Source organism: Condylura cristata, unplaced genomic scaffold, assembly GCF_000260355.1.
Source record: "Condylura cristata isolate star-nosed mole 26May11 unplaced genomic scaffold, ConCri1.0 scaffold00006, whole genome shotgun sequence".
NCBI classification, from domain to species: Eukaryota; Metazoa; Chordata; class Mammalia; order Eulipotyphla; family Talpidae; genus Condylura; species Condylura cristata.
Window position 1 is genome coordinate 23,441,127 of NW_004567107.1, and position 23,725 is coordinate 23,464,851.

The 23,725-nt window shown below is 36.8% G+C and overlaps 2 protein-coding genes across 4 annotated transcripts in view; one reads left to right on the forward strand and one right to left on the reverse strand.

Moving 5' to 3' along the window:
- The window catches only part of INVS (inversin), a 152,893-nt gene extending 140,186 nt beyond the window's left edge, over positions 1–12,707 (reverse strand). For all 3 annotated transcript variants that reach the window (XM_012721403.1, XM_012721401.1, XM_012721402.1), the window contains exons 1-3: positions 12,527–12,707; positions 8,319–8,448; positions 720–886 (exon numbers count right to left, since the gene is read on the reverse strand). In XM_012721403.1, coding sequence (XP_012576857.1) covers positions 720–886; positions 8,319–8,424 — 273 coding nt within the window. In that variant the 5' untranslated portion in view covers positions 8,425–8,448; positions 12,527–12,707. The remainder of the gene's footprint in view (positions 1–719; positions 887–8,318; positions 8,449–12,526) is intronic.
- A 177-nt stretch (positions 12,708–12,884) lies between these two features.
- The window catches only part of ERP44 (endoplasmic reticulum protein 44), a 64,600-nt gene continuing 53,759 nt past the window's right edge, over positions 12,885–23,725 (forward strand). Inside the window, exon 1 of the mRNA XM_004677479.2 lies at positions 12,885–13,155. Within this exon, the coding sequence (XP_004677536.1) occupies positions 13,099–13,155 (57 nt within the window). The 5' untranslated portion in view covers positions 12,885–13,098. The remainder of the gene's footprint in view (positions 13,156–23,725) is intronic.

Below are 23,725 nucleotides of genomic sequence, written 5' to 3' on the forward strand. Positions count from 1 at the left end.
TATAAAGGTAATACTCATAAAGAAAAAATTGGGGCCCGCCTGGTAGCAAAAGGGGTTAAAGCGCAGCACCATAAGGCCATCTGCAGCCATTACAGCATGAGTTCGATCCCTGGCCAGAGAATTGACCCACATGTTACAGCAGATCCCTCTGTCTCATTCATGCTCCCCTCAGCATTATGTTTCAGTCAATCTGCTTGTTCTGTTCCCCACTCTGTCACTGGTGAATCCTCTTACCCCTGTACTTCTGGCCTGTACCCAAGTTTTTGTACATATAAATAAGTGAATCTTTTTAAAAAAAGAAAAACTTGAGTAGTGAAAAGTATAAAAATTCACATAACTCCAATATTTAAAATCAACCACTATTAATATCTTTGTAAGTTCTTTGTCTTTATTGTTTTTGTACACACAAAATAATTTTTAATATAGTTTGATGACTATTAAAACTGTATATGTAATTTTGATTCATTTTCCTTAACTGAAAGTAAGTCATAAATCATATAAGATGGTAAGTTCCATTGGTCAAGGAATTTGGACAGGTAGTCATTGATGGTTATCTGTGCTTTACTTTCTGCAGTTTAAAGACTTTTCAGAGAAAACATATGAAACTAAGACTCATCTTGTTGTAATTTCTTGGTTGCCTGTCCACTACATCATCCCATTAGTGAACTAACAAATATCACATCAAAGCTTTACTTTTTGAAAATAATTTTACTTCTTACCTTTTGAGCTGCAAGATGGAGGGCTGTTCTCCGGCTATGATCAGTTTTATTAACATCTGCTCCTGCTTTCAAGAGAGTATCTGCACAGTCCAGTCTGTCAGCTAATACACAATACATAAGTGGTGTTCTCCCAAATTGATCTTCCTTGTCTTTAAGGGCAGAATTTCCTAGAAGTATAAAAAACAAATAGTGATATTTGACAAGTGTTATTACTAACCTAACAAATAACTAAATTTACTGTTAATTAATAAATGCTGACATAAATGCACTAAGTATATTACCTCATTTTACTTACACTATGAAGTAGAAATATCAAATCAAATGAAGATTCAGAGAGGTGAAGCAGCCAGTATACATTTACCACGAAAGTTGGGGGGGAGTGCTAGAATTCAAATTGACTTGTGGACTCTAAAACACTATTCTTTTTTTTTTTTTTTTTTTCTTCAACTTACTTAAAAAATAATACAGTTTTGTTTTTTTTTTTTACCTCATTTTGTGAATTTTTCCATCTCAGTTGTAATCCCCAATGGCTTCCCATCACCAAATCACCCATGTGCCATCACCATAGTCCAGTGCATTTCCCTACTCCCACTGTAAAACTCTATTCTTAACCATTATGTTATGCTGAATTAACATTTTGAGATATGGAACTACTTTCTGTTGTCAACAAATAATTATTTAATATAGATCATGTATCATGCATTGAGGTGTGTTTTTATGAGAAACACAAAAATAAATCACAGTTGGTTCCTGGTTTTGCAATAAGGAACCAGTGCATTTTGCCCTAATTCTGCTACTTACAACCAAAACACCAGGTAAAATGTTGATGAGGATGAAGAATAACTAGAACTTTCAGACATCACTAGCAGGAAGGCAATTTGGTATAGCCACTATGAAAAACTGCTAGTTCTTTATTATTTAAATGTACACTTATTACATGGCCCAATAATCTCTCTTAGGTGTTACTCAGGTGAAATAAAAGTTTATGTTCACATAAAAACCTGTACGTGGATATTTATGGGACCTTCACTTATAATAGCTAAAATCTGGAAACATTGCAACTGTCCAACTGTGAAATGACAAACTCTAGTACATCCATATAATAGAAAGTGCTCAAAAAAAGAAAGGAATGAACTGCTGATCTACTCAATGTCACTGAATAATCTCAAATGCATCACACTAAGTGAAAGAACTCAGTCTTAAAAGGTATGTGTTGTATGATTTATTTACATGGCATTCTGGAAAAGGTTAAGACAATAGGGACACAGACGAGAGGCTGGGATGTGGGAGGGATTGCTTTATCCTTTATAAAGGGATAAAGAGGAATAAGGGGGTGTGAGGAATATTTATATTTTGATAGTGGTGGTAATTACATGCCTACATATTTGTCAAATTAAATACCTAATCACTAAAAAAGGGCAAAATCAATCACAGTGTTCCTCAAAAAATTTAACTTATAAACAAGAAAAGATGCCAGGCTTCCACCATTTATTTTAAGTAGAAAAATATTAGTATTTTTATCAAGACTAGTTTATCAAGCTAGTATTCATACACTAGCTAAAATTAATTATGAGTCGAAGTCTCTTAAGGTGTCTTTGGCATGCACTCTGCTAATGCGGAAAGAAAACTGACCAAATGAAATCTTTTCTCTGGGGAAATATAAAGGCTAGATGATGAAAGAGAAAGTGTTGTACTTCTGTTTCAGTTGTTTTGGGCCTCAAACTAAGGTACTGTTTTAGTTGTAAATATTTCAACATGTACTTAAACTTGGGATTTATTGGACCCATCTTCTCAGGTAATAACTTACTGTACTGGTCCATATTTCCATGTATCCAGGTAAATACCAAGAAAGGTCATAGTGGTTGAAATGCAGAAATATATTCAGGTTGTGTATGATTCCTGAAAGAGGCAGATATTCTTTTTCAGGAATTTTGAAAATGGCTCTAAGGTTTGCATTTGATTCAACATATCTGAGAATAGAAACCTCTGTGCTCACATCTTCTGAGTGGTAAAAGAGTGCTAGGTATTACTCTTTCTACAAGGATCTCCAATATCTAATTCAGAAGATTCTGAGAATCTTTCACTGCATTTCAGGTAAGGACTCATTTAAACCCAAACTCATTAACAGAACTAAAATGTATTATAGCAGAACATGTTCCTCTTATATTTAAACCTTTCTGGATTCAAATGATACTTAGAGAGACTATGCTACAATAAGGTTAGTCTCCAGTTATCTTTCATAATTAGAGGACATTAGTGTTAAGCAAAGATAGTAGTACATAATATTGACAAAATGATGGCAATTAAAATCCTTATTTCCCCCTACAGAGTTATTCTTAGGAACTATGTCACAAGAACAAATGTTGAGAAATGCAGGCAATCATCACATACTGGGATAATCCTAAGTGATTAGGTTTCTCAGGGCCAAACTAAAGTCAGTACCAAGGGGTTAAGAGGTAACTCCATCTCCTTAGGAATGAAACTTTAGGTTAATTGCTGTATTCTTCCCAAGTCTGCTGTTAAATGCAGGGAAACTTCAAACTTTCAACCACTTACATAGTTTGTTTTTGTGTAACTGGTATTTCTACTTCTGAACAGAGAGGAGTAAATTGGATTATGGCACCACCATCCCATATATTGTGCCTATAAGGTAAAATTTCTGCATTAAGGAAAGGAAAGCTTGTATCTCCCATTCATAAGAAAAAGCAGTATTCTGTCTCACTTGGGTCGTGTTTTGAGTTGTTTTAGGGGGATAGAGTCTTCATGGCTAGTTTCTGAGTAGTAAGATCCCATCAGTGTCTGGGCTTCTGATAATAGAGAGCAATGGACAGAGGCTTGTATCTATCTACCCACCTCACTTGCTGCTTAGTTTCTTTCATTATAATATCCAGCCAAATCCTGCCCAGACTATATATTAGCCTATTTTGATGATCAAGTGAGTCAATTTCTTGTTTGGAAATGTTTAGTAACTGCAACATGTTGTATACATGTAGGATTTATGATGTAAATTAATATTGACTGGATGGCAAAGTATTTAAGTGTGCATTTCTGTAAGGATCAGCTAATATGGAAAGCAGCTGGTTAGTGTGCTGTGTTGTTTTAATTATTTTGGCAACCGTAGAGACAGCCTTGAATCTATGACCAATTGGTCCTTGCCTAACTAGGGTTGGCATTCTGCATATGCTCAGCCTGGACACAGTTGGAAAGCTGAGTTGGAATCGTGATTAGAAAAGTCACTACTCTACAGCACTCAGTTATTTTAAGGCTGGTTGAAGCAGGAGCATCTGTGTAGTTAATGGGCTAGTATGTGCAGAAACCAGAGCTCTAACCCTAGCAGTTAGAGGAAATGACTGTCACTTGTAGTGACAAGTTGTGCCAGTCTAACGACAGCTGTGGCACCACATTGTGCAACACAAGTAAATCCAACATACTCTACTGACATCTTACATTCTTGTTCTAAAATGTTACCCACGTGGGGCATCAAAGATGCACTTCATCTCCTTTCACCTACTTCTACTTTTGCATCTTTTGTCACCATCTTGAGCATTTGTGGTCATTTGAAAAAAACATTTACTTATTTTTAGAGTGGTAACATAAGAACAATAGAAAGAACATGGTATTCATAATCAAATGACTTGGCTTGATTTCAATTATGTACTTATTAGCTCTGCAACTAAATTTCCCAATTTCTGAGTTTCAATGTCCTAACATATATAATGAGAATTATAATAATTTATAACATATTCTATTTGGAGGGCACTTGAAATTTTATAGAATACTTTTACATATTATCTCATTGTAATTGTTGTGGTATCTCAAAATATTTACATTCACTGATATCTTGAAAACATCACAGTTGTTAGATCTACCACTAAATCTTGCTATTTAATGAATAAAAATGGCTGCAGGTATACTGCTATAATTTTAAAATACTTCTGATAACTATATTTCAGTACAGATGATTTTGTTTGGATTCCTATTTATTATATTCAACTTCTTAAATTTATAATTCTGAAAAGAGGTCCATTAGCTTCACCAGATTGTCAAAAGGGCACACAGGACAAAAAAGGTAAGAAAAGTCCAGTCTAGAGAACCAGTAAGTTCATTAGTTAAGGCTTAGACCTAAGCTTTTTTTTTTTTTCCCCTGTCTTTCTTATTCTCTGTGGACTCACAGATATGAGTGTGCATACCTTAATGTTAAAGTATGGATTTCAGAATCAGGCTTCTAGGCTTTAATTTCAGTTCCGTTATTTATTCACCAAGTTACTACATTTCAGTGTGTTCACCTACAAAGTAAAGAGTATCAAGAATATTCCAAACCTGTAGTACTTCTTAACTAAATGAGTTAATAAGCTATAAAACATTTAATACAATGCCTGGAACATACAACTTAACTTTATGAATGATGGATAATTTCACTACTATTACTCAATTATTATAATACTGTAATTATCCTCACTATTAATATGGCCCTCAAAATGATTACATACTTTTGGGAAACAAAGACACTTAAAAGAGTAGTTTTAATATTACTCACTCCTTCAAGAAATATTTCCCCTGTATCTAGAATATGCCATATTTACAGATAAGTTACTAATACACACATAAATATGTATGCAAGCAGTTACAAAATATTTAATGACCCTGGCATTTAAGGTCAGGGCTGAGGTAAAGGAAGAAGTAGACTTAAATAATGCTCCTAGCCACAGTGTTGGAAGATGTTACAAAAATGATTCAGAGAAATTTATACTGGCTCAAACATGGACAGGGCATCTAAAGGTATAGAAGAATTAGGGTAGTGCTGCTTGGTTAATTTACCACTGCAAATGCCCCAAACACTCTTAGCGGGAAGGTCAATGTCAATCATTACATGCTGTATATTTGTGCATTGTTTTGTTTGGCTTTCACTAAGAAAATAATATTATTATTCTTTGTAGTGCTTAGTGATTTTTGTTTTGTGACATTTCTGAAACTACGTAAGACCCAATTGTTTTAAGTCCAACCTGATAAAACTCAAAACTCAAATTTAGTGGACTCTAAATCCATCCTTTTCTATTACACTCCTTGTAATGTATTAAAATGAATCTACTATCAACTATATCAAACTCAACTATATATATCAAACTATTTGATAAATATAGACTATAAGTGATAGTCTGTATCTATGCATGTAGGGCCTGAGACTGAACCCTACTCCGTTGGACTCTAACATATAATGAGTTATATTAAAGCATCAATCCATTGTATCAAGTTAAACACTAGAACCATTATTAAAATGATGTCTCATTCCAGGAAAGCCTCTTCAGCCCTCCTCCAGGACAATGGGCAGCACAGAAAATGTTCAATTTAATTAGTTGTGTATGTAGAAAGAGATGCTCATCTGTTTCCATGGAGTCAAACACATCACTGACATACTTCTCCATGGAAACAGAGAAGGGAAAACAGAAAATGTTAAAATGAATGAATTCACTGAGCAGTTGGTGTGCAAAGATTTTAGAAAAAAAAATTCATCTATAGTACTATGTTACTAGTTTAGAAAAGAGAAACAGCATATATTTAGAGCTCATCAAGCATGTGCTACATAAAAGAATGTTTAAGATACACTGAAATTTAAGATGAAGCAATTATTATTTAGTAGGAATATATAAATGTTGGCAAATACCACAGAGCAAAAGTACTACTGTCTTTGCACATAAGACATAATGGCAGACTTCTTTAAAAAGACAATCAGCATTACAGTTCGAAGTCAGTACTGAGTAAGGGTGTCCTTGGACAAAATGAAACAAAACATAGGGAAACAATTTATAAATAAATTTTCAGTTCACTTCATCTCACATTTTTGTTTTTAAGAATTTTTTGGGAGGATATAAAATTATAAGAATATTTCAAGTAATTATGTAATACACTGGCTAATTTGTATAACTGAGCCTTGTAAGTGTTTTTAATTTACAACATACTACACATTTTGTTTCTTTTGTATGTTTTTTTCATTAAAATAATAGAGAATTCAGGGCCTGGTGGCGCAGGAATTAAAGACAGTTCTATGAAACGATAGCCAGCCACTACAGCATTGAGTTCAATCCCTAGCTGGCCAGGGAGATGACCCACATGGCACAGCAGTCTTCTGTCTTGCCAACTGCTCACCTCAGCAGTGTGTTTTAGTCAATCTGCTTGTTCCTCTCCCCACCTGTCTCTAATAAATCCTCTCATTCCCCCCTCACCTCTGGCCTGCATCCCAGTTCTTATATGCATAAATAAATATATCTTTAAAAATATAGAGAATTCATTTTATAAGGTTATTTTTTCTTAAGGTATTCTTACTTAAAATGTTTTTCCTAAGGAATTTAACCTTAACATACTTGTTAAGGGTGAAAACTATTGTTCTTGTAACATGTGAGCTGGAAGTGAGTTTTAGTTGAATGATGCTATCTACGTTCAGGTGGCAGAAGATGTCAAGTTCCAGGGAGAAACTGTGAATGAGGGTAGTTAAGGAGAAATGAATAACTTCTCTGAAAGAGAAGAAAATCTTCTAAGTTTGTAGTAAATAACTTGTTTTTAAAAATGAGTAGGAGTTTGTTTAGTAGAGAAGAAGGTAATGGGCTAGAAGGTAGAAAAGAAAAGAGGGAATAAATGTATAGAGGAAAGTAAGAATGGAAAGCTAATTAGAACTGTCAATTATGTTACTAGACACTGCTGTGTACAAAAATGGCAAATGGTATACATTTTTATCTTACTTATTCTCTCTGGGACTAAGGATATATGAATAATGGGAATTGTGATTTTCACAATTTTGGAAAATTCTTACCTATTTTGATGTTGAATACTGCCTCTTCCCTAGTTACTTTGTTCTCTCCTTCTAGAATTTCTATATTGGAACTTTCTAAATACATGTGATAAGAAGAATATTGTATTGATTTTTCAGTTGAATCAAAGGTGGAGAGAACATTAATCAATTCAAAAATCATTAAAATTTAAATTCTCTGTACCCTAGTACTCTGGGTATATAAAAAGTTCATTATCTACTATCTAGGTCTACATCTCCATTACTACAAAGATAAATTAATTCCCTTAGCAATTTAGAGTATGTATCCAGATCCAATGTCAAATACACAGATATTTCTCAAGTAATTTTCACCTAATCCATCTCTACTTTCTTTTTTTCTAAAGATTTTACTTATTTATTCATATAGAACTGGGGTACAGGCCAGAGATGCAGAGGGTGAGAGCATTCACCAGAGACAGAGCGGGGAGCAGAACAGGCAGAGCGACGAAGTACACTGCTGAGGGGAGCAGTGGGCAGGTCAGGAGAGGTCTGCAGCGCCATGTGGATCTCCTCCAGGGCAGGCAGGAATCGAACTCATGCGAAAGTGACTCAAGCTTCTCAGTGCTGTGCTTTAACCGATGCGCCACCAGGGAGGGCCCTCCATCTCTACTTTTAAGTTTTAGGACTTAATTTCTTGCTTTTCCAAGTACAAAATATACATAATAATATAATTCCATTAAAATGTGTAAATACATTGCAAATTAAAGTGAAAATTAACAAATTTCCTTAGGACAAGAGTTAGTCTTAAAGTGTCTCTGTTGAAGGGGATTGCTTACCTATGATGAGTCTGTGAAGAACACCCTTATCTCCATTAATAGCAGCGGCATGAACCTGGGACGCCAATGAAGAACCAGTAAAGAACAAGTTCTCTGACTTATTCATAGTATTCTCAATAACTGCAGCAGCCTGAAATAATAATGTAAGTAAGTATAAACAGAAAACACTTCTGAAACCTGTCTTATCAGTTCTAAGTGGCTATGTTATAAATGTGGTTTACTAGAGATATTTGAGTCGGATTAGAAAACAAAATCTATAATCCTAGTGCTAGAATTGTCATGATGTAGCAAATTAGGTGACCCTTTTTTCAAATTGCTCAACTGCAAAACTAGAGGATTTGATGCTTCCAAGAAACCCTTCTCTGGGCAATTTGAGGATGAAAGGGGGCTCAGTAGTTAACACTAAGCACAGGGCTCAAATACCATGATGATTTCTATATTGATAGGTGATTTGATTTCCCACAACAGTAAAGATCAGGGTTGATAAAGGTGATGACTAAGCCATAGAGTGAACTTAAATGTCAGGTGAGAATTAATTAGATTTAAACACTAAATTAAGAGATATCTAAAAACTACACAGATAATAAATAAATGCTATCACATTGCACACTTACAAATGTTGGATTTTATTCTATATAAATTTTACCTAAAAAAAAAAAACAACTATACTGAAATAATATTAAATGTATAACCTTCCAAATTAAATAGTTTGGAAAAAAGATATAGTTTTTCTTTCTTTCTTTCTCTCAATCCCTCCAAAGAAAAATTTTTATTGGTTCTCTCCTCCTGTCCACTAGGAAAAATATACCATGGTTATGATCTTATTTGGGATATTACACCATTAAGAGTAACAGTATTTCACTGAGGAAAATTTTGTTCTGACTGGTGCTCTGATATGGTTTGCTAGAATCTTCTAGAAATGCATTAGCAGCATGGGAAAACAGTGAGTTCTTCATTTTAATAATATTTAAGCTGAGGATGAATTATGTCAGAAATGTAGCAGAAAGAATTAAAGCAACGTACAAGAAGAAAAGAGTAGTTGCAGCAATGATCTTAAATTTCCTTCCTAAACCTTGAGTGCTGTAACAACATGGCAATGTTGAATGCCTACAGGACCCATGAAGGTGACCAGTATAAAAAACACAGGAGTCATGGGATCATGGCAAACTAGAGCACACATACTTATCTAAAGGGAAAAGCTGTTAATAAGTTACAGCTCACAGCTGACAGTAAGTGAGCCCTCTTCCGATTCACCCCAAATTGTCACTCTAATCTCTGTGACTTCTGGGATCTGGGAGCTTTGGAAAATAAATTTATCACAATCCATGAGCTAGTATTTAGTTGTCACTGACAAGGATTATTGGTTCAAGTTCTGCCTTGGAGTGACAAAGTATTTTCTTAATTTTAGTAAAGGTCAGCTTTTCATGTCTTTATTTCATTGACAGTTTGACATGCTGGCAGAAAATATGGGCTTTGTCAGAAATTTATGTCATGTCTGAGAATGTCAGTTATGACAGAAAAAACACTATCATACACAGAATTTTACTAAAGTCACTTGAAAGAAGCTACAAAACAGGAAGGTGGAAACACAGGAGTAACTGCATTTGGGCTCAAGGTCCAGTTCTGTTAATAATAAGCAACATGCCCTTAGGCTACATCAGTGCTGATTTTCTGTAAAATATGAAAATGAAAAGATAGCCCATGTTTATTCATTCAACAGGATGAGTGTCAAGTGTGTGCTACGTATTGTTCTGAAATCTAATACCTGGCATTTCAAGTATATCAGAGTATTAGGCATATTACCACCAGAAAGCTCTTCAAGCTAAACAGACACTTCTCCAAAGAAAAATAATACATGTCATTAGGGAAATGCACCTCAAAACCACAATGAAATACTGCTTCACACTGATATGGGAACCACCCTTATCAAACATTCCTGAAACAACAAATACTGGCAAAGGTATAGAGAAAAAGGAACCCTCATACACTGTTACTGATAATTTAAACTGACCCAGCCCCTATGAAAAACAATATGGAGGGTCCTCAAAACATTAAAAAGATAAACTATATGATCCAGCAATTCTACTTATCTATCAAAGAATGAAAGTACACTAATTCTAAGGGATATAAACACTCCAATTGCAGCACTACTTTATCATAGCACTATTTAACAATAGCCAAATTACAGAAACAACTTAAATGTCCCATGTTAGATGAGTAGATAAAGAAAATGTGTTATATATATACAAGATGAAATCTTGCATTTGTTACAACATGGATGGAACTGGAGACGGTTAAGTGATCTAAATCAGAAGGAAGAAGGCAAATACTAGATGAGTTCACTCATATGTGGAATATGAAGAGACAAAACAAAGGAACAGACAAAACTAAAACAAAACAAATCCCAGTAATCTGACTGAAGAATTTAGGCTACTAGAAGGGGAAGATTAAGGGTGTTTTGCTGGGGGGTGAGGTGTGGTAACATACCTGAGGTGAGAACATATACAATGTGTAAACTAATGTTACCTCAAAAAAAAAGTTACAAAAAGTTCTTTATACCCTCTGAAAAAAATGAGCTGTTATATATACATATATACATGTGAATAATATATATGTAACATGTATCACATATATTTCACTTCATAATTCCTAGCATTTAGAACAGTTACAGGTAAATAACTGGTGCTCAGTAAATGTTTGCTGAATAAAGAAAGCATCACAGGCTGAGTGCTAAGTCCAAGGGTGAGCAGGATCAAAGTTTAACTTCTTGGAGTAATGTGGAGTAATGAGTCTGGGTGGTTTTTTTTTTTTTTTGGTCTTTGCTCATGTTAAATTCCCCATTTCTATCTGTTTTGTCAGACAGGTAAATGGGTAGTATAGCGGTAATAGCATTGAAGTAGGAGAGAGGAAATCTAAGTAAAAATCTTGATTCTGCTAATTTTGTCACCTTGGGGAAAGCCCTTCTATAGGGTCCATTTTTTGGCTCAATTGTATTTTTTTTGGCAGTGATGTTTTTTGAATATATTTTATAGATGAAAATAAAAATCACTTTGTTACTAAGTGCTATAAAATGCAAAAGCATCCTCGTTGACTAGTTATCTGTCAGTCCAGTAAATGCATTAGTAATTATAACTGTACAAAACTAGTGGTACGCTGTAGTTACAAGCTAAGGAAGACTAATTCGGATTGGGACTACAAGTAAGTTTGTTGGCACGATATTAGAGGTGCTGATGTTAGGAATAGAAAAGGCCCCACTCCCCCAGAGTATTTCAGATCTGCATCTCTGCAATCTCACAGTCCAGCAGGGGTTATCGATTTGCTTCAAGGCTAGATAAGGTCTGGCAGATCTGGGAAGAGTCTTTCTCCAGGACTTGAAAAGAAGGAAGAGTATTTTGACTAAGTCCTGGGATGGGATGGAGTGTTGGAAGCAAGGTATGCATAATTAAGAGGGGCCCCTTCCCAACACCAAACAAAAAAACCTTGAGAACGCTACAGCTTTACTGCTTGGTGCAACTCTCTGGCTTTCTGAGACTGTCTACTGCCTCTCACACGCATTAATCTGCCCTATCGTTTCCTAATGAACTTTATTGCTGGTTTTATCCCGGTGCTTTGTGAAATTCTTTTCTTCAGACATACCAAGGACCCGCAAATGATGCGGTCCCCAACAGTAACATTTTTTTTGAGATGGCATTTCAGACAGGGAATGGGTTAAGGTCACTCGGGGTAGCAGGAAAGATGGAGCAAAGGCAGGGCAAAGCGAGAATCTGAAGAGCAGAACGCCTCCGAGGAGTGACTGAGTGGCTACCATTTGGGGCGGGGTTTTGGAGATGAGGATGGAGAGTGAACTGGAGCCATGTTGAGATGCTCAACTGCTTGGCTATAGAATGTGGCAATTATTCTGTAACAGTGACCCATGCATTAGTAGCAACCACTCACACTTGTTTTCCGGTTACAACTTTCTTTCCCATTCCATCCCCTATATGCTCCTTACAGGGGTGCAAAGAGAATATACGATTTAAATCCCTGAGGCCCTGAGAGGTGGCTCTGACGTTATAATGCAGGAATTAGCACAGAAAGAGGCAGCAGGCTTTGAGACCAGCGATGGAGGCTAAGGCCCAGACCAGGCCAGGAGGGCTGTGAATCTGAGGTAGGGGCCAGGGCAGTGTGGATCGACGAAAGCCTCCCCAGCCAGGCCCCCTCCTACTCACCCTCGCCTCCTCCAGGACACACGTCCCGGGGCGGCTCCAGGAGGCACGACCCCCACTGGGCCGCCCCTCCCGCCAGGCCAGGACACTACATCCGGCTGGGAGAGATCCCAACACGCTGAAACTAGGAGAGCCCCTCAGAAGGCCGCCTGAAACGCTCCAGCGCACAGTCCTCTGGGAATTGTAGTTCTCGTCCTTAGAGGCACACACGCCCTCTGCCCTTTGTTTCCCACAGGGCCTCGCGCACGGAGGACTCGGTGGACCCGGACCGAGAGCCTGATGGGAAAGGGAGTTCCGGCTGCCCAATGACGGGCCTGCCCGAGAGCTGTGCGAGACTACATTTCCCGATGTGCTCTAAGGTGGGCAGGACCCGGAAGGGAGGGCGTGTGAGGCCTCTCTGGAAGTTGTCCCGGGTGTTCGCCGCTGGAGCTCCGGGTCGAGAGGACGAGGTGCTGCTGCCGGGTGAATCCTCCGCTGCCACTGGCTCCCGGAGCCCAACCCTTTCCTAACCCAACCCCACCCCCGCCCAGTCCCAGCCGCCAACGTCTGTCCCTGCGGTGGACCCCAGCGTTATCATGAATCCTGCGGTCTTCCTATCCTTACCCGACCTCAGATGCTCCCTGCTGCTCCTGGTGAGTGAGTGAAGGAATGACAGACTCTTCGACAGACTCACGGACGGCCTCCCGCCCTCGCCGAGTGGGAACACAGCTCCCCAACCCCTGCTTTTCTAGCTTTTCCCCCCCAGTGGCGAGGAGCACATCCTCCCCCGCTGCTTTTACTTTCGGCACCCCATCTGCCCGCCTCCCAGGCCCCGTGCCCTGCGGCCTGAGAAACCACGGTCGGAGGTTGGGACTTGTAAACTGGAGCATTAGCCCTGGGGGGAAGGATGCGTGATAGGGTCTCTCCCCCGGAGTACTGAGCTGGTTTTCAGTGCTGAGGACTGATGGACCAGCCTGAATGGAAAAGAAATGGGGATGGACCTCCTGTTCTCTCCCACTCCTTGCTTTGTGAAGGGTGCGAGGCCGACAGGTGCTGGGGTCTTGTGGATTTCACTCTACAGCCCTGAAACAGTGCCCGGGTTGGCAGAACCCTCTGTTGTGGCTTGATGCTATTGGTTGGCAACCCGGAACTGGAGACTGGTTTGGTGTCCACTGGGGGAACACGGGTTTGAGGGATGGAGGGATAGAGTTCGCCTGAAAGCCTCTGCTCAGGGCCTCCGTCATCGTGTTATGCTACCCCCACCCTCGAAATTTAAGCAGTGTTTATCTGTGCTCCTGATTTGAAAGCGATTAGTTGTTATTGCATTAATATGCACTCTTTCCTTAACTCCCTTAACATTCGGCTCTAGCTCTTAGATAAAGGAATCTTTCCCTGGCCATCTTCCTCCAAAGTACATCTTGAGTGTGCTGCATAAGTAATTCAGATCTCAGGTCAAATTGAGATGAAAGGAAGGACTAACTCCATATGGCATAAGGGTGGCACCTTTCATAGAGCTGTTATAATCCAAAAGTTGAAAATTACTTTTAACTGTAGTCGATTTTTAAAAAGCCAAATCTAAAATGAACATTAAGTTAAATTCACTTCACTATTTAAGAAACAATTGAGTATTAATTATTAAGTTTTAATAAGACTCATAGGAAGTCTTATAGCAAGCTGGTTACCGGCAAACCTGGAACTAGAAGCAGATCTCCTAAAGTGCTGTTTCTGCCATGTATCATGTTAAATGTTTTAGTTTGTGCTTGAGTTGTTTTTCCTCTCCTTTTTCCCCATTCCTCTCATTTCCCTTATCTTCTCTCCCCTCGTTCTCTTTCCCTTTTCCCCCTTCTCTCTGTCCTTTGTGGTTTGCAAGTCATATTCAAGCACCATATACAGTACTTGGATTTTTTTTTTTCCCTAGAGGAAAGCCACTCTAAAAAAACAAAAGGGCACTGATAGAAAATAAACTGATTTTCTGCATAAGGGAAAAAAACTCTGAAGGGGAAGTCAAAGCACTTTTGAGAATTAAATGTTGTATGCAAATATGTTCATATTAAATGATAAAGTGCCTTATTGCTACTTATACATCAATGTGTGACTTATGTAAAAAGAAAATATTCTGAATGAAGCTATTTCTTGATAATTTTATTAATTACTGTTTTCAGTTTTTCCTACTAGAAGTACTGAAATAATCCTCAGCATTATTAGAGACTACTTTCTGAATAGAAATCTTAACATTTCTCCCCCCCCCCAAATGGCCAGAACTCTAAGTTACCTGACAGAAATTACTTTCAGGTTACCCAGAAATACAAAGGGCAAAAATATTAAGCCATTGGAAAGAGAAGTTGAAATACTGAATAGGAAAAAAGCATTAAATGCCCTTTCCTGGAATAGTATGTTTGATTGTTGAACTAAATTTAAGGAAATTTACTTTGAAATGATCCATACTTTTAATGGAATACCTACAAGTCCTGTAAAGTATAAACAAGAATAATTTTTTTACTGCATACTCTAGAACCCAATAATCATTTTTTATATTTATCTCTCTAAATGTTAAAGGAGTAGAAACTTCGAAGATATTTTAGAGAATATTAATAAAGATTAATGGGCTGGAAAATAAAGTCCAAGAAAAGACTTCATAAACCTGAATTACAAGTCAAACTAGATTCAGTTTGGACACAGTATTTTCCAAAGTAGTCTTAATAATCATATTAGTTAGCAAATATTTGTAAAATATCTCTCTAATCATAATTTGAGTTACTTACCGAACTGGTATTTCTGTCCTTGGAGTCTAGTCTACTTACTCAGTATCCTACCTGTCTAAGAATATTACTTTTATCTTCCCCAGTGTTCTTTCTTCCTCCTCCCTCCAATTTATCTTAGACTTCATATTTGTGACTACCCACACACAGACATTGAGTTGTCAAGTTCCTACTTAGCTGAGGTCATCGTTTTTTCCTTAAATGGCTTCCTCTAAAAAGCCATTTTTTTCTACAATAGTTTTTTTTTTCAGCCAAAGTATACCATAGCCATAACTAGTCTTTCCAGACTTAGTGGCAGCCATGAAATAACAGCTGAAACTTATTCTAAACTTCTCTCATCTCAAAAACATTTTGGAACATATCACTCCATGCCTAAGAAGCCATTCTTGAATGTGTAACTAACACATAGTGTGTTAGCTCAGTGTAATAACTCAGTGTAATAACTTCCCCCCTAGGTTTTCATAATAAAGTCAGGGTTTTAGAGAGTGTGCTCTTTTATTTTTGACTTGTTTTTAAGAAACACCTCCAATGCTTTAAATTATTTTTAACCCCCCTTGAATTTGCAGCATGTTTTTGTTTTTTGACTTTGGCTAAACCAGAAGAGAAATTTGCATGACCTGGCAAATATAAAGCCTTCCTCCTGATACTTCTGATACACTTCATTTTGTGTGTGTGTGTCATGTGTGTTATCATGGTTTGATTCTTTGGCTGTTGAACTAGTTCTGAACTTTATATAAATGTCATAATATTTTGTGGATGATTTCAGTGTGGAGACAGCAATTATTCTCTGCTAAAGCTACAATATATAATGTTGGGATTGGGAAATTGCTTCCCAGATGTCCTTACTTTTTTTTTTTTTTTAAGATTTATTTATTCATATGGAACTGGTGTATAGGCCAGAGATGTGGATGATGAGAGGATTCATCAGAGACAGAGTGGGGAGCAGAACAGGCAGATCGATGAAGTACACTGCTGAGGGGAGCAGTGGGCGGGTCAGGAGAAGTCTGCCACGCCTTGTGGATCTTTTCCCGGTCAGGCTGGAATCGAACTCATGCGGAAGTGGCTTTAGCTTCTTAGTGCTGTGTTTTAACCCGCTGCGCCACCAGGGAGGGCCCAGATGTCCTTACTTTTAAGGAGAGCTGCATTTTTAGATCATAGAAAAGCCCCTGGCTAGATATACTATGGCATCCTTTCATTTCACTATGCAGTAATTATATGGCAACCTATAAGATAAATTAAGGGAGTATTTTGTTTATTATTGTAGTCAAATAATTAGATATTATTTAGTCCTTTTGCTTATTTTTCTATCCAAGAGGGATTTATTGAAGATTGAAGGTGATCATTTCCCCATTAAGGTATTTCTTAGCAATCATTCTTCCTGCATTGGCTGGCCAAATAAGAAATAAGTCTAAACTGGAATGAAGTTGACTTATCATAAGTAATGCTCCATTCCAGTTGCTTTATTGAAGATGCTTTCTCATTAATCTCTTGATAATTATGTTATAGATGTTACTAATTGCCTTGTACATGTACATTAAGGCTTTTGCCATTGTGGTTTCTGGTTTGTTCAATATATATAGGAAGATAAACATACTTAGTTAAAATCTTAACATGTACTTAAAAATAAGTACAGTAGAATTTAGAGATGTCAGTTTTAGCCATGAGTGCCAATAATAAATACAGATTTCAAGAAGAGGTAGGTGTAGTTGTATTCATAACTAGGTTTGAGTTCTTTATTCTATTGATCTTACCCCAGGTCAGCAACAAAAGATGGTTGCTATTAGAGTCACCTGAGGACAGGATTACTATGCTGTCTAGATCCTATACCACACCAGTTATATCTCTGGACTCATCACTGATTTTTAAAAAGAATTTTTCCAAGTGATTTATTTTTTCCTTAATATGTCTCTAAAAGAAACAATCAAACAGCCCACCCCATCAGAATACCATTATCACAGCTAGTAAAATTCACAGAAATCCCTTGATATCATCAGATATCTACTTAATTTTTAGAACTTCCTGTTGAAAAACTGTTTAAACAAACTGAATATTCAAAGTGGTCATCATAGAAGGTCCATACATTACAAACTTTTTAAATGTGTAGGTTCTCTATTGCTTTTTTTTTTTTTCACTTGTAATTTATTGTTGAGGAAACTGGATCCTAAGTCCTGTAGAATTTCACACATTCTGGATATTGCTAATTGTATCTTCAGGTATGGATTTTCTGTCTCTTTGTTCCTTGTGTTTCCTTTAAATTTGTAAAATTATGTGGTCTTAACCACTAACCGAATAATTAGGGTCACTTGTTTTTTAGATTGCAGTTTTGGTTTTTGAAAAGTAACTCCTAGCTCATACTTCTGCTTCCAAAGATAAATCTGTAATGTCTTCTATCCATTTCCTCTACTTTCTTACCCTATCATAAATATAAGAAACCTTAAAATTTTCAATTCTGCCTTTTAAAAAGATATATAAGCCATTTACTTTTAATTATGTGTGGGGAAGTATAATACTTCCCCATTTTTTGTAGTCTTTTCATTCACACCTTTCTTTCAAATTTAAAAACTATCCTAAAGGTCAGGATAGAAGTAAATGCTCTGGTGGATGTACCGGTTACTTTTGTTTCCTATTTCTTCTTGTAACAGATTGCTCTGCAAATATTGCTTTGTAGTTACATAATTTTGTAAGTGTGTCTCTGAGATAGTTTCCTGTAATTGAACTTCCTAAGGCAAAAGTTATTTGTAACATTGTAGGTGTTGCTAGATAGTGAGAAATTCTTCACAGGAATTTTGCTCGTTTGTGGTCTTCCTGACAAGGGTTTCCTTGTGTCCTTACTAATGAGGTGTCATGTCAAATGATCAGGTGTGCCAGTCTGATAGTTCACAAGTGATATCTTGATGCATTTTAATTTGATTCTCTTAATGAATGTGTGATTAAGCTTTTTTATGTATAAAGGCTATTTGCACTACTTTACACAGAATTTTTTTTTAAAGATTTATTTATTCATACAGAACTGGGGTACAGGCCAGAGATGTGGAGAGTGAGAGGATTCACCAGGGACAGAGTGGGGAGCAGAACAGGCAGATCAACGAAGTACACTGCTGAGGGGGGCAGCGGGGGGGGCTGTTAGGAGAGGTCTGCCACGCCATGTGGATCTCCTCCCAGGCAGGCCGGGGATCGAACTCATACGGAAGTGGCTTAAGCCTCTTAGTGCTGTGCTTTAACCCGCTGCACCACCAGGGAGGGCCCTTATTCAGATTTTTGTTGTTGTTTTGCTTTGTTAAGAAGTCTTGCTGTCTAGTTTGCTGACATGTTCAATGTCAGAACTGGCCCTAATGAATTGGATAAAACCTTTGGCCAGTTTTATTAATTAGAAAAACGCATTATTACTTAGCAAAAATGAAATTTATGGTCTTAGTGGATTCTTACCATCATTCTGATATTGTGCTCAAGAGTAGAGGGGGAAAGTACCACTTTGGAGATGTCTCTCATGTAATGCCATGGATCATGGGTCCTGGGTCTGTCTCGGCAAAGATTGCAGTCAAATTCTAACTGCTTTCATTCTTATGGTGACATTGTGATCAAAATCTGTGTGATTCTTTCGGCCCCATGTTTTTCTCATTTACCTTAAATCTTAAATTTAACTTTAATTTTATGTCACCTGAATTTGTAGACATGAACATTAATAATTAAGAAAAGAAATGGAAAGAATGAAAACACCTCAGAAAAAATTTTAGTAATGTTTGAGCAGAGGAAAAGTGTTGAATGAGTAATAGGATGCAAGTACTTTTTCCTTTTCTTCCTGAAGAGTGTCACAGTCTAGTAATAGGACCTTTGTTATTAATTGGATTTAAGAGATTTTAGAAAAAGACTAGGTATTAGAAAAAAATTGAACCCTGAAAAAAAGGGAATTTACCATTAATATCTTGCTTTGCTTTTGTAAGCAAGAAATGATTTAAGAACCACAGATGGATCACATGCAGTAATGACAACTGAAGTTACCGTTGTCAATAGTTGTACTGTAAATTTAAATTCATTAAAATGAAATAAAATGTAAAATTCCGGCCCTCCATGGTGGCGCAGCGGGTTAAAGCACAGCACTGAGAATCTGAAGCCACTTACGCATGAGTTCGATTCCCGCCTGCCGCCTGCCCCGGAGGAGACCACTTGGCGAGCCAGACCTCTCCTGACCCGCCCGCTGCTTCCCTCAGCAGTTCTGCTCCCCACTCTGCCTCTCACCGCCCCTGAGCCTCTGGCCTGTACCCCAGTTCTGTATGAATAAATAAATAAATCTTTAAAAAAAAAAATTTGCCTACGTTTATAAAAAAAAAAATGTAAAATTCCATTCCTCAGTCCCATAATATAAATTTCAGGTGTTCATCATGTGACTAGTAGCAACTGTATTGACAATGTGGATTATGGAACATGTAGAATGTTCCACTAGATAGTGCTAGATTAGGAATTTGTTCTTGCTATTTTCCTGGAATCAAGACAAAGATGAGGTAAACCTTGTGAGAAACTTGCCTGCCCATGGACATTTAGCTGGAAAATGTCAGCAGTCTTATCAGAGCACAGAACAGATTTGGCTTTTGGTTGCCTTAGAGCAAATTTAGGCAGAGACTTCAAAATGCTAGTTACTAGTTAAATCAGAAAATGTGAGTTTTGAGTATTAATCTTGATTTTTCCATTAGTTCACAAAGCCATATAAGGAAAATAATATTCCTTCTTGAGGACTTAAATTTTTCATATGAAAATTGAGTAGAACTGAACAGACTGGAGAGTATAACGGACATTCTAACAGATTTGACCATGAATTTGGGATTTGAGAACCTTTAATTTGTCTCTGTGATCAGATATTTTTTGAGGGATACATCTTCAGAAATGGTGCTTCAGGGGAAATTTTATTGCATAAAGTACATTCCTACATCTTAGTGAATTTGTTATAAAAATACGGCTTACTGATTATGTTTTGTTTACTTTAGGTGTTAGAAGGATGCCTTTGCCAGGAACTTAACTGATATGCACCTCTTTCTCTAAAGTAACTAGAAGTTATATGAGCTCAAGAAGATAGACTAATATTTAATATTTAAAGCATTTTGCTGGTAAATTTTAGCCATATCCAAAATGTGAAGAAAGCACTACTTAGTGATGGAATAGATATGAACAGTCAATAAAATAAAATATTAAATGGAGTTAAATATTGTGGTTCTTTGGACAAGATGTTCTCATATTTACATGCCTGCTATTTAGCTCTTTTTTTGAATTTGGAAAATTTTGGAGGATGTTGGAGGAAATGCCAGCTTTAAAAAAACTTACTCACTAAAAGCATTGAAATCTGCTTTTGTATAAGCAAGTTTCAAATGCAAGTGCAATTTTAGAGTTATCCTGACAGAAGAAATAAGGACATTCTCAGTTCCTTTGACTTTTATTACTGTGGTCTGGCCCAGATGCAGAAAAATCTTAGCTAGTTGCTGACAGGGTTATGTGTCTATAATTACTAAATATTCTGAAAGAGCTAAATAATACAGGAAGGCTTTTGTAATCAAAATAATTTTCTATAAAATAGTTACTCAAATTGACTCAAGCTTGCTAGATAGCACCAGTTTTTTTTTTTTTTTTTAAATTGTGGTAACGTTGGTTTACAACATTGTTTATGACTCAGGTATAGGTCATGCCTCTTCAGGTGTATGCTACCACACCCACTACAAAAGCAGTCATAGTCCCTTACTTTGCTCCCACATTTCTTCAAATAGCACCAGTTTTTACTGTAAGAATGGATACTAATTCATAGAAAGTCCTTATATTCACAATTAATGAAAGTACCACAGTGTTGCAAAAATATTTTAACATTTTCAGAGAACCTGATTTTGCTTGAAAGCTATAAAAATTGAGCTAAAAAGCATTTGCTACTTAAGAAATTATCCAATTTAATAATTGTACCTGTACTCTGGTTTGTTTGTTTGTTTGTTTGTTTTTTATCTTCCAGATAAAATATGAAGTATTTTTCCCTAGGTAACTTAAAAGTATATTAACTGAAGAGAAAAATTTTAAAAGAATTTTTAGTTTAAGAATGAAGAGATTTGTTTGCAAATCTTAGGTCCGCTACTTTTTTTTTTTTTTAAGATTTTATTTTATTTTTTTTTTTAAGATTTATTTATTTGTGCATACAGAACTGGGGTACAGGCCAGAGGCTCAGGGGCGGCGGGAGGCTCCACCAGAGACAGAGTGGGGAACAGAACAGGCAGATCGACGAAGTACACTGCTGAGGGGAGCAGCGGGCGGGTCAGGAGAGGTCTGTCACACCATGTGGTCACCTCCGGGGCAGGCGGGAATCGAACTCATGCAGAAGCGGCTTTAGCTTCTCATTGCTGTGCTTTAACCCGCTGCGCCACCAGGGAGGGCCCAGGTCCACTACTTTTTACCATAGTTATCTTGCCTATTAACTAACCAGGAATAGTCAAACTTTTATGTTTGACTTGTAGGAGAGGGTATTACTTGCATACTTTACTATGGTTTTCTAGAACAAAACATGTTAAAAGATAATTATGTTTTCTTATTAAACCTTAATTTCTAACACAATGCCTTCTACAGGCTAAGTGCTCAATGATAATTTTGTTGTGTGTGGCAAAAAGAAAAGTTAGAGCTAACGTTAGGAATACATTGGTAAGCATCATTGAGAAGATGAATCATCAGGTAGGTAAGGGAGTTAGTTAGTCATTTGGATTTCTTGAAGGAAGATCCTTCTAGGCAGGGGCATTAGCCAGTGCAGAGTCTCTAATGTGGGAATGTCCCCGTATCTTTGGGGGCAGCAAGTAGGACAGTGTGATTGTCATACTGTGAATAAGGTGCAGTCTATTAGATTAAATTATGTAGACAGAATACACTTTACAAAACCATACTTTTGCTATGTATGCCTTTGCTAGTATATATTCTATTCTGGACTTATTTTTAAAATGTTGTTAATCTGACCCAACAGATCAGTGTTACTGATCTAACAGTGTTACTGGTAATAATAAACTCCTTAGCCTGACCCAGTTGCCCCTGCTGGGACTGTTTAATCCAGTACACCCCAGTATGCTAAATTAAAAATCTTCTTTATGTGTGGATAGAATGGGTCATAACCTGCAGTTGTAATGACTTAAAATGTTAAAAGATTTCCTAAGATTTTTTGACTCCTGAAAGCAAACACTTTCACAGAGAGAAAAGCATAATGAAGAAAAAGTACATACCTCAACCACTGGTAACTTTTAATGTATATCCTTCCAGCTTTTTTTTTTTCTGTGCATATTTGAAGACTTAGTAGTAACATGCTATTTTGAACAAGGTAGGGTTGGACTCTGCTTTGTTTGATCCTGCAGTAGAGTGATAGGTAGACCACCGGTAAGCAGGAATGCAGAAGGGCGCCTGCATGAGCACTTGTGTTCATATAACATGGAAGTGACTCTTAACTTGACTACTTAACTTTAAGAAGCTGTTTAACCTTTCTGAGCTTCCATTTTCTCACCTATCAAATGGGCATAAAGACTTCTTCTGCAGAGATCTGGGGAGACAACATGAGACAGAATATATGTAGGACAACCTTTTCTGGGTTCTACCACATAGTTGAGGGATTCAGTAAATTAGTGATTAAACACATTCCCTTTCAGGTATAAAATTCAGTTTTTCCATCAGGTGATATCAATATTGTATTTCCTGAAATGGTGAACTAGCATGCCTGACTTCTAGCTGTGGTGGTCTTCTGTTGTTGGCAATTGCATCATTAGTATTATACTAAATCAGCTTAAAGATTGACTACTAAGTGAATACATTATCTGCCTAGCTGTTTTGTAATATAGGTAGGCTAGCATTTATTAGTTTTGTACTTAAATTCATTATATAATGATGGAAATAATTTATGGTGGCTAAGTATCTTGTATAGGGCATTGATTTTAGAAATAAGAGTCCTGAATTTGAACCCTGTTCTGCCATGAATTTATGTTAGTCGCTTAGCTTATTTGAGTCTTAATATTTAACAAATATTTGCTTTTACTCTATGCAGCTACTGCAAAGTTTCATTTTCCTCATTTATAACTTGGGGATAATAAAATTTCTATTTCAGTTTCAGAGTTGCTATGTTGATATGCAAAAGATAATACATGTTTGTAAGATGTAAATAGAAGTTTTTTACAATGAAGTTATTTTTGCATGCTTCAAGTTTCTTTCCCCAGAAGCCGTAAGTACTCAATACATGTGCTTTTCAAGGATGTGCATTGTGGAAATAGCTTTGAGGTTTGCATTTCCAGCAGAACTAACAAAACTATAAGGGAAAGTGACTTTGAAGCTAGAAAGACCAAGTTTAGTCCTAGCTCTGCTTCTTTATAGCTATATGATATTAATCAATTTCCTTATTTTTCCTTATTTTATTTTCACATTTTCAAAAGTAGGGTAACTCTTTTGCAAGGTTGTAAGAGTAAGATATAATGTCTAT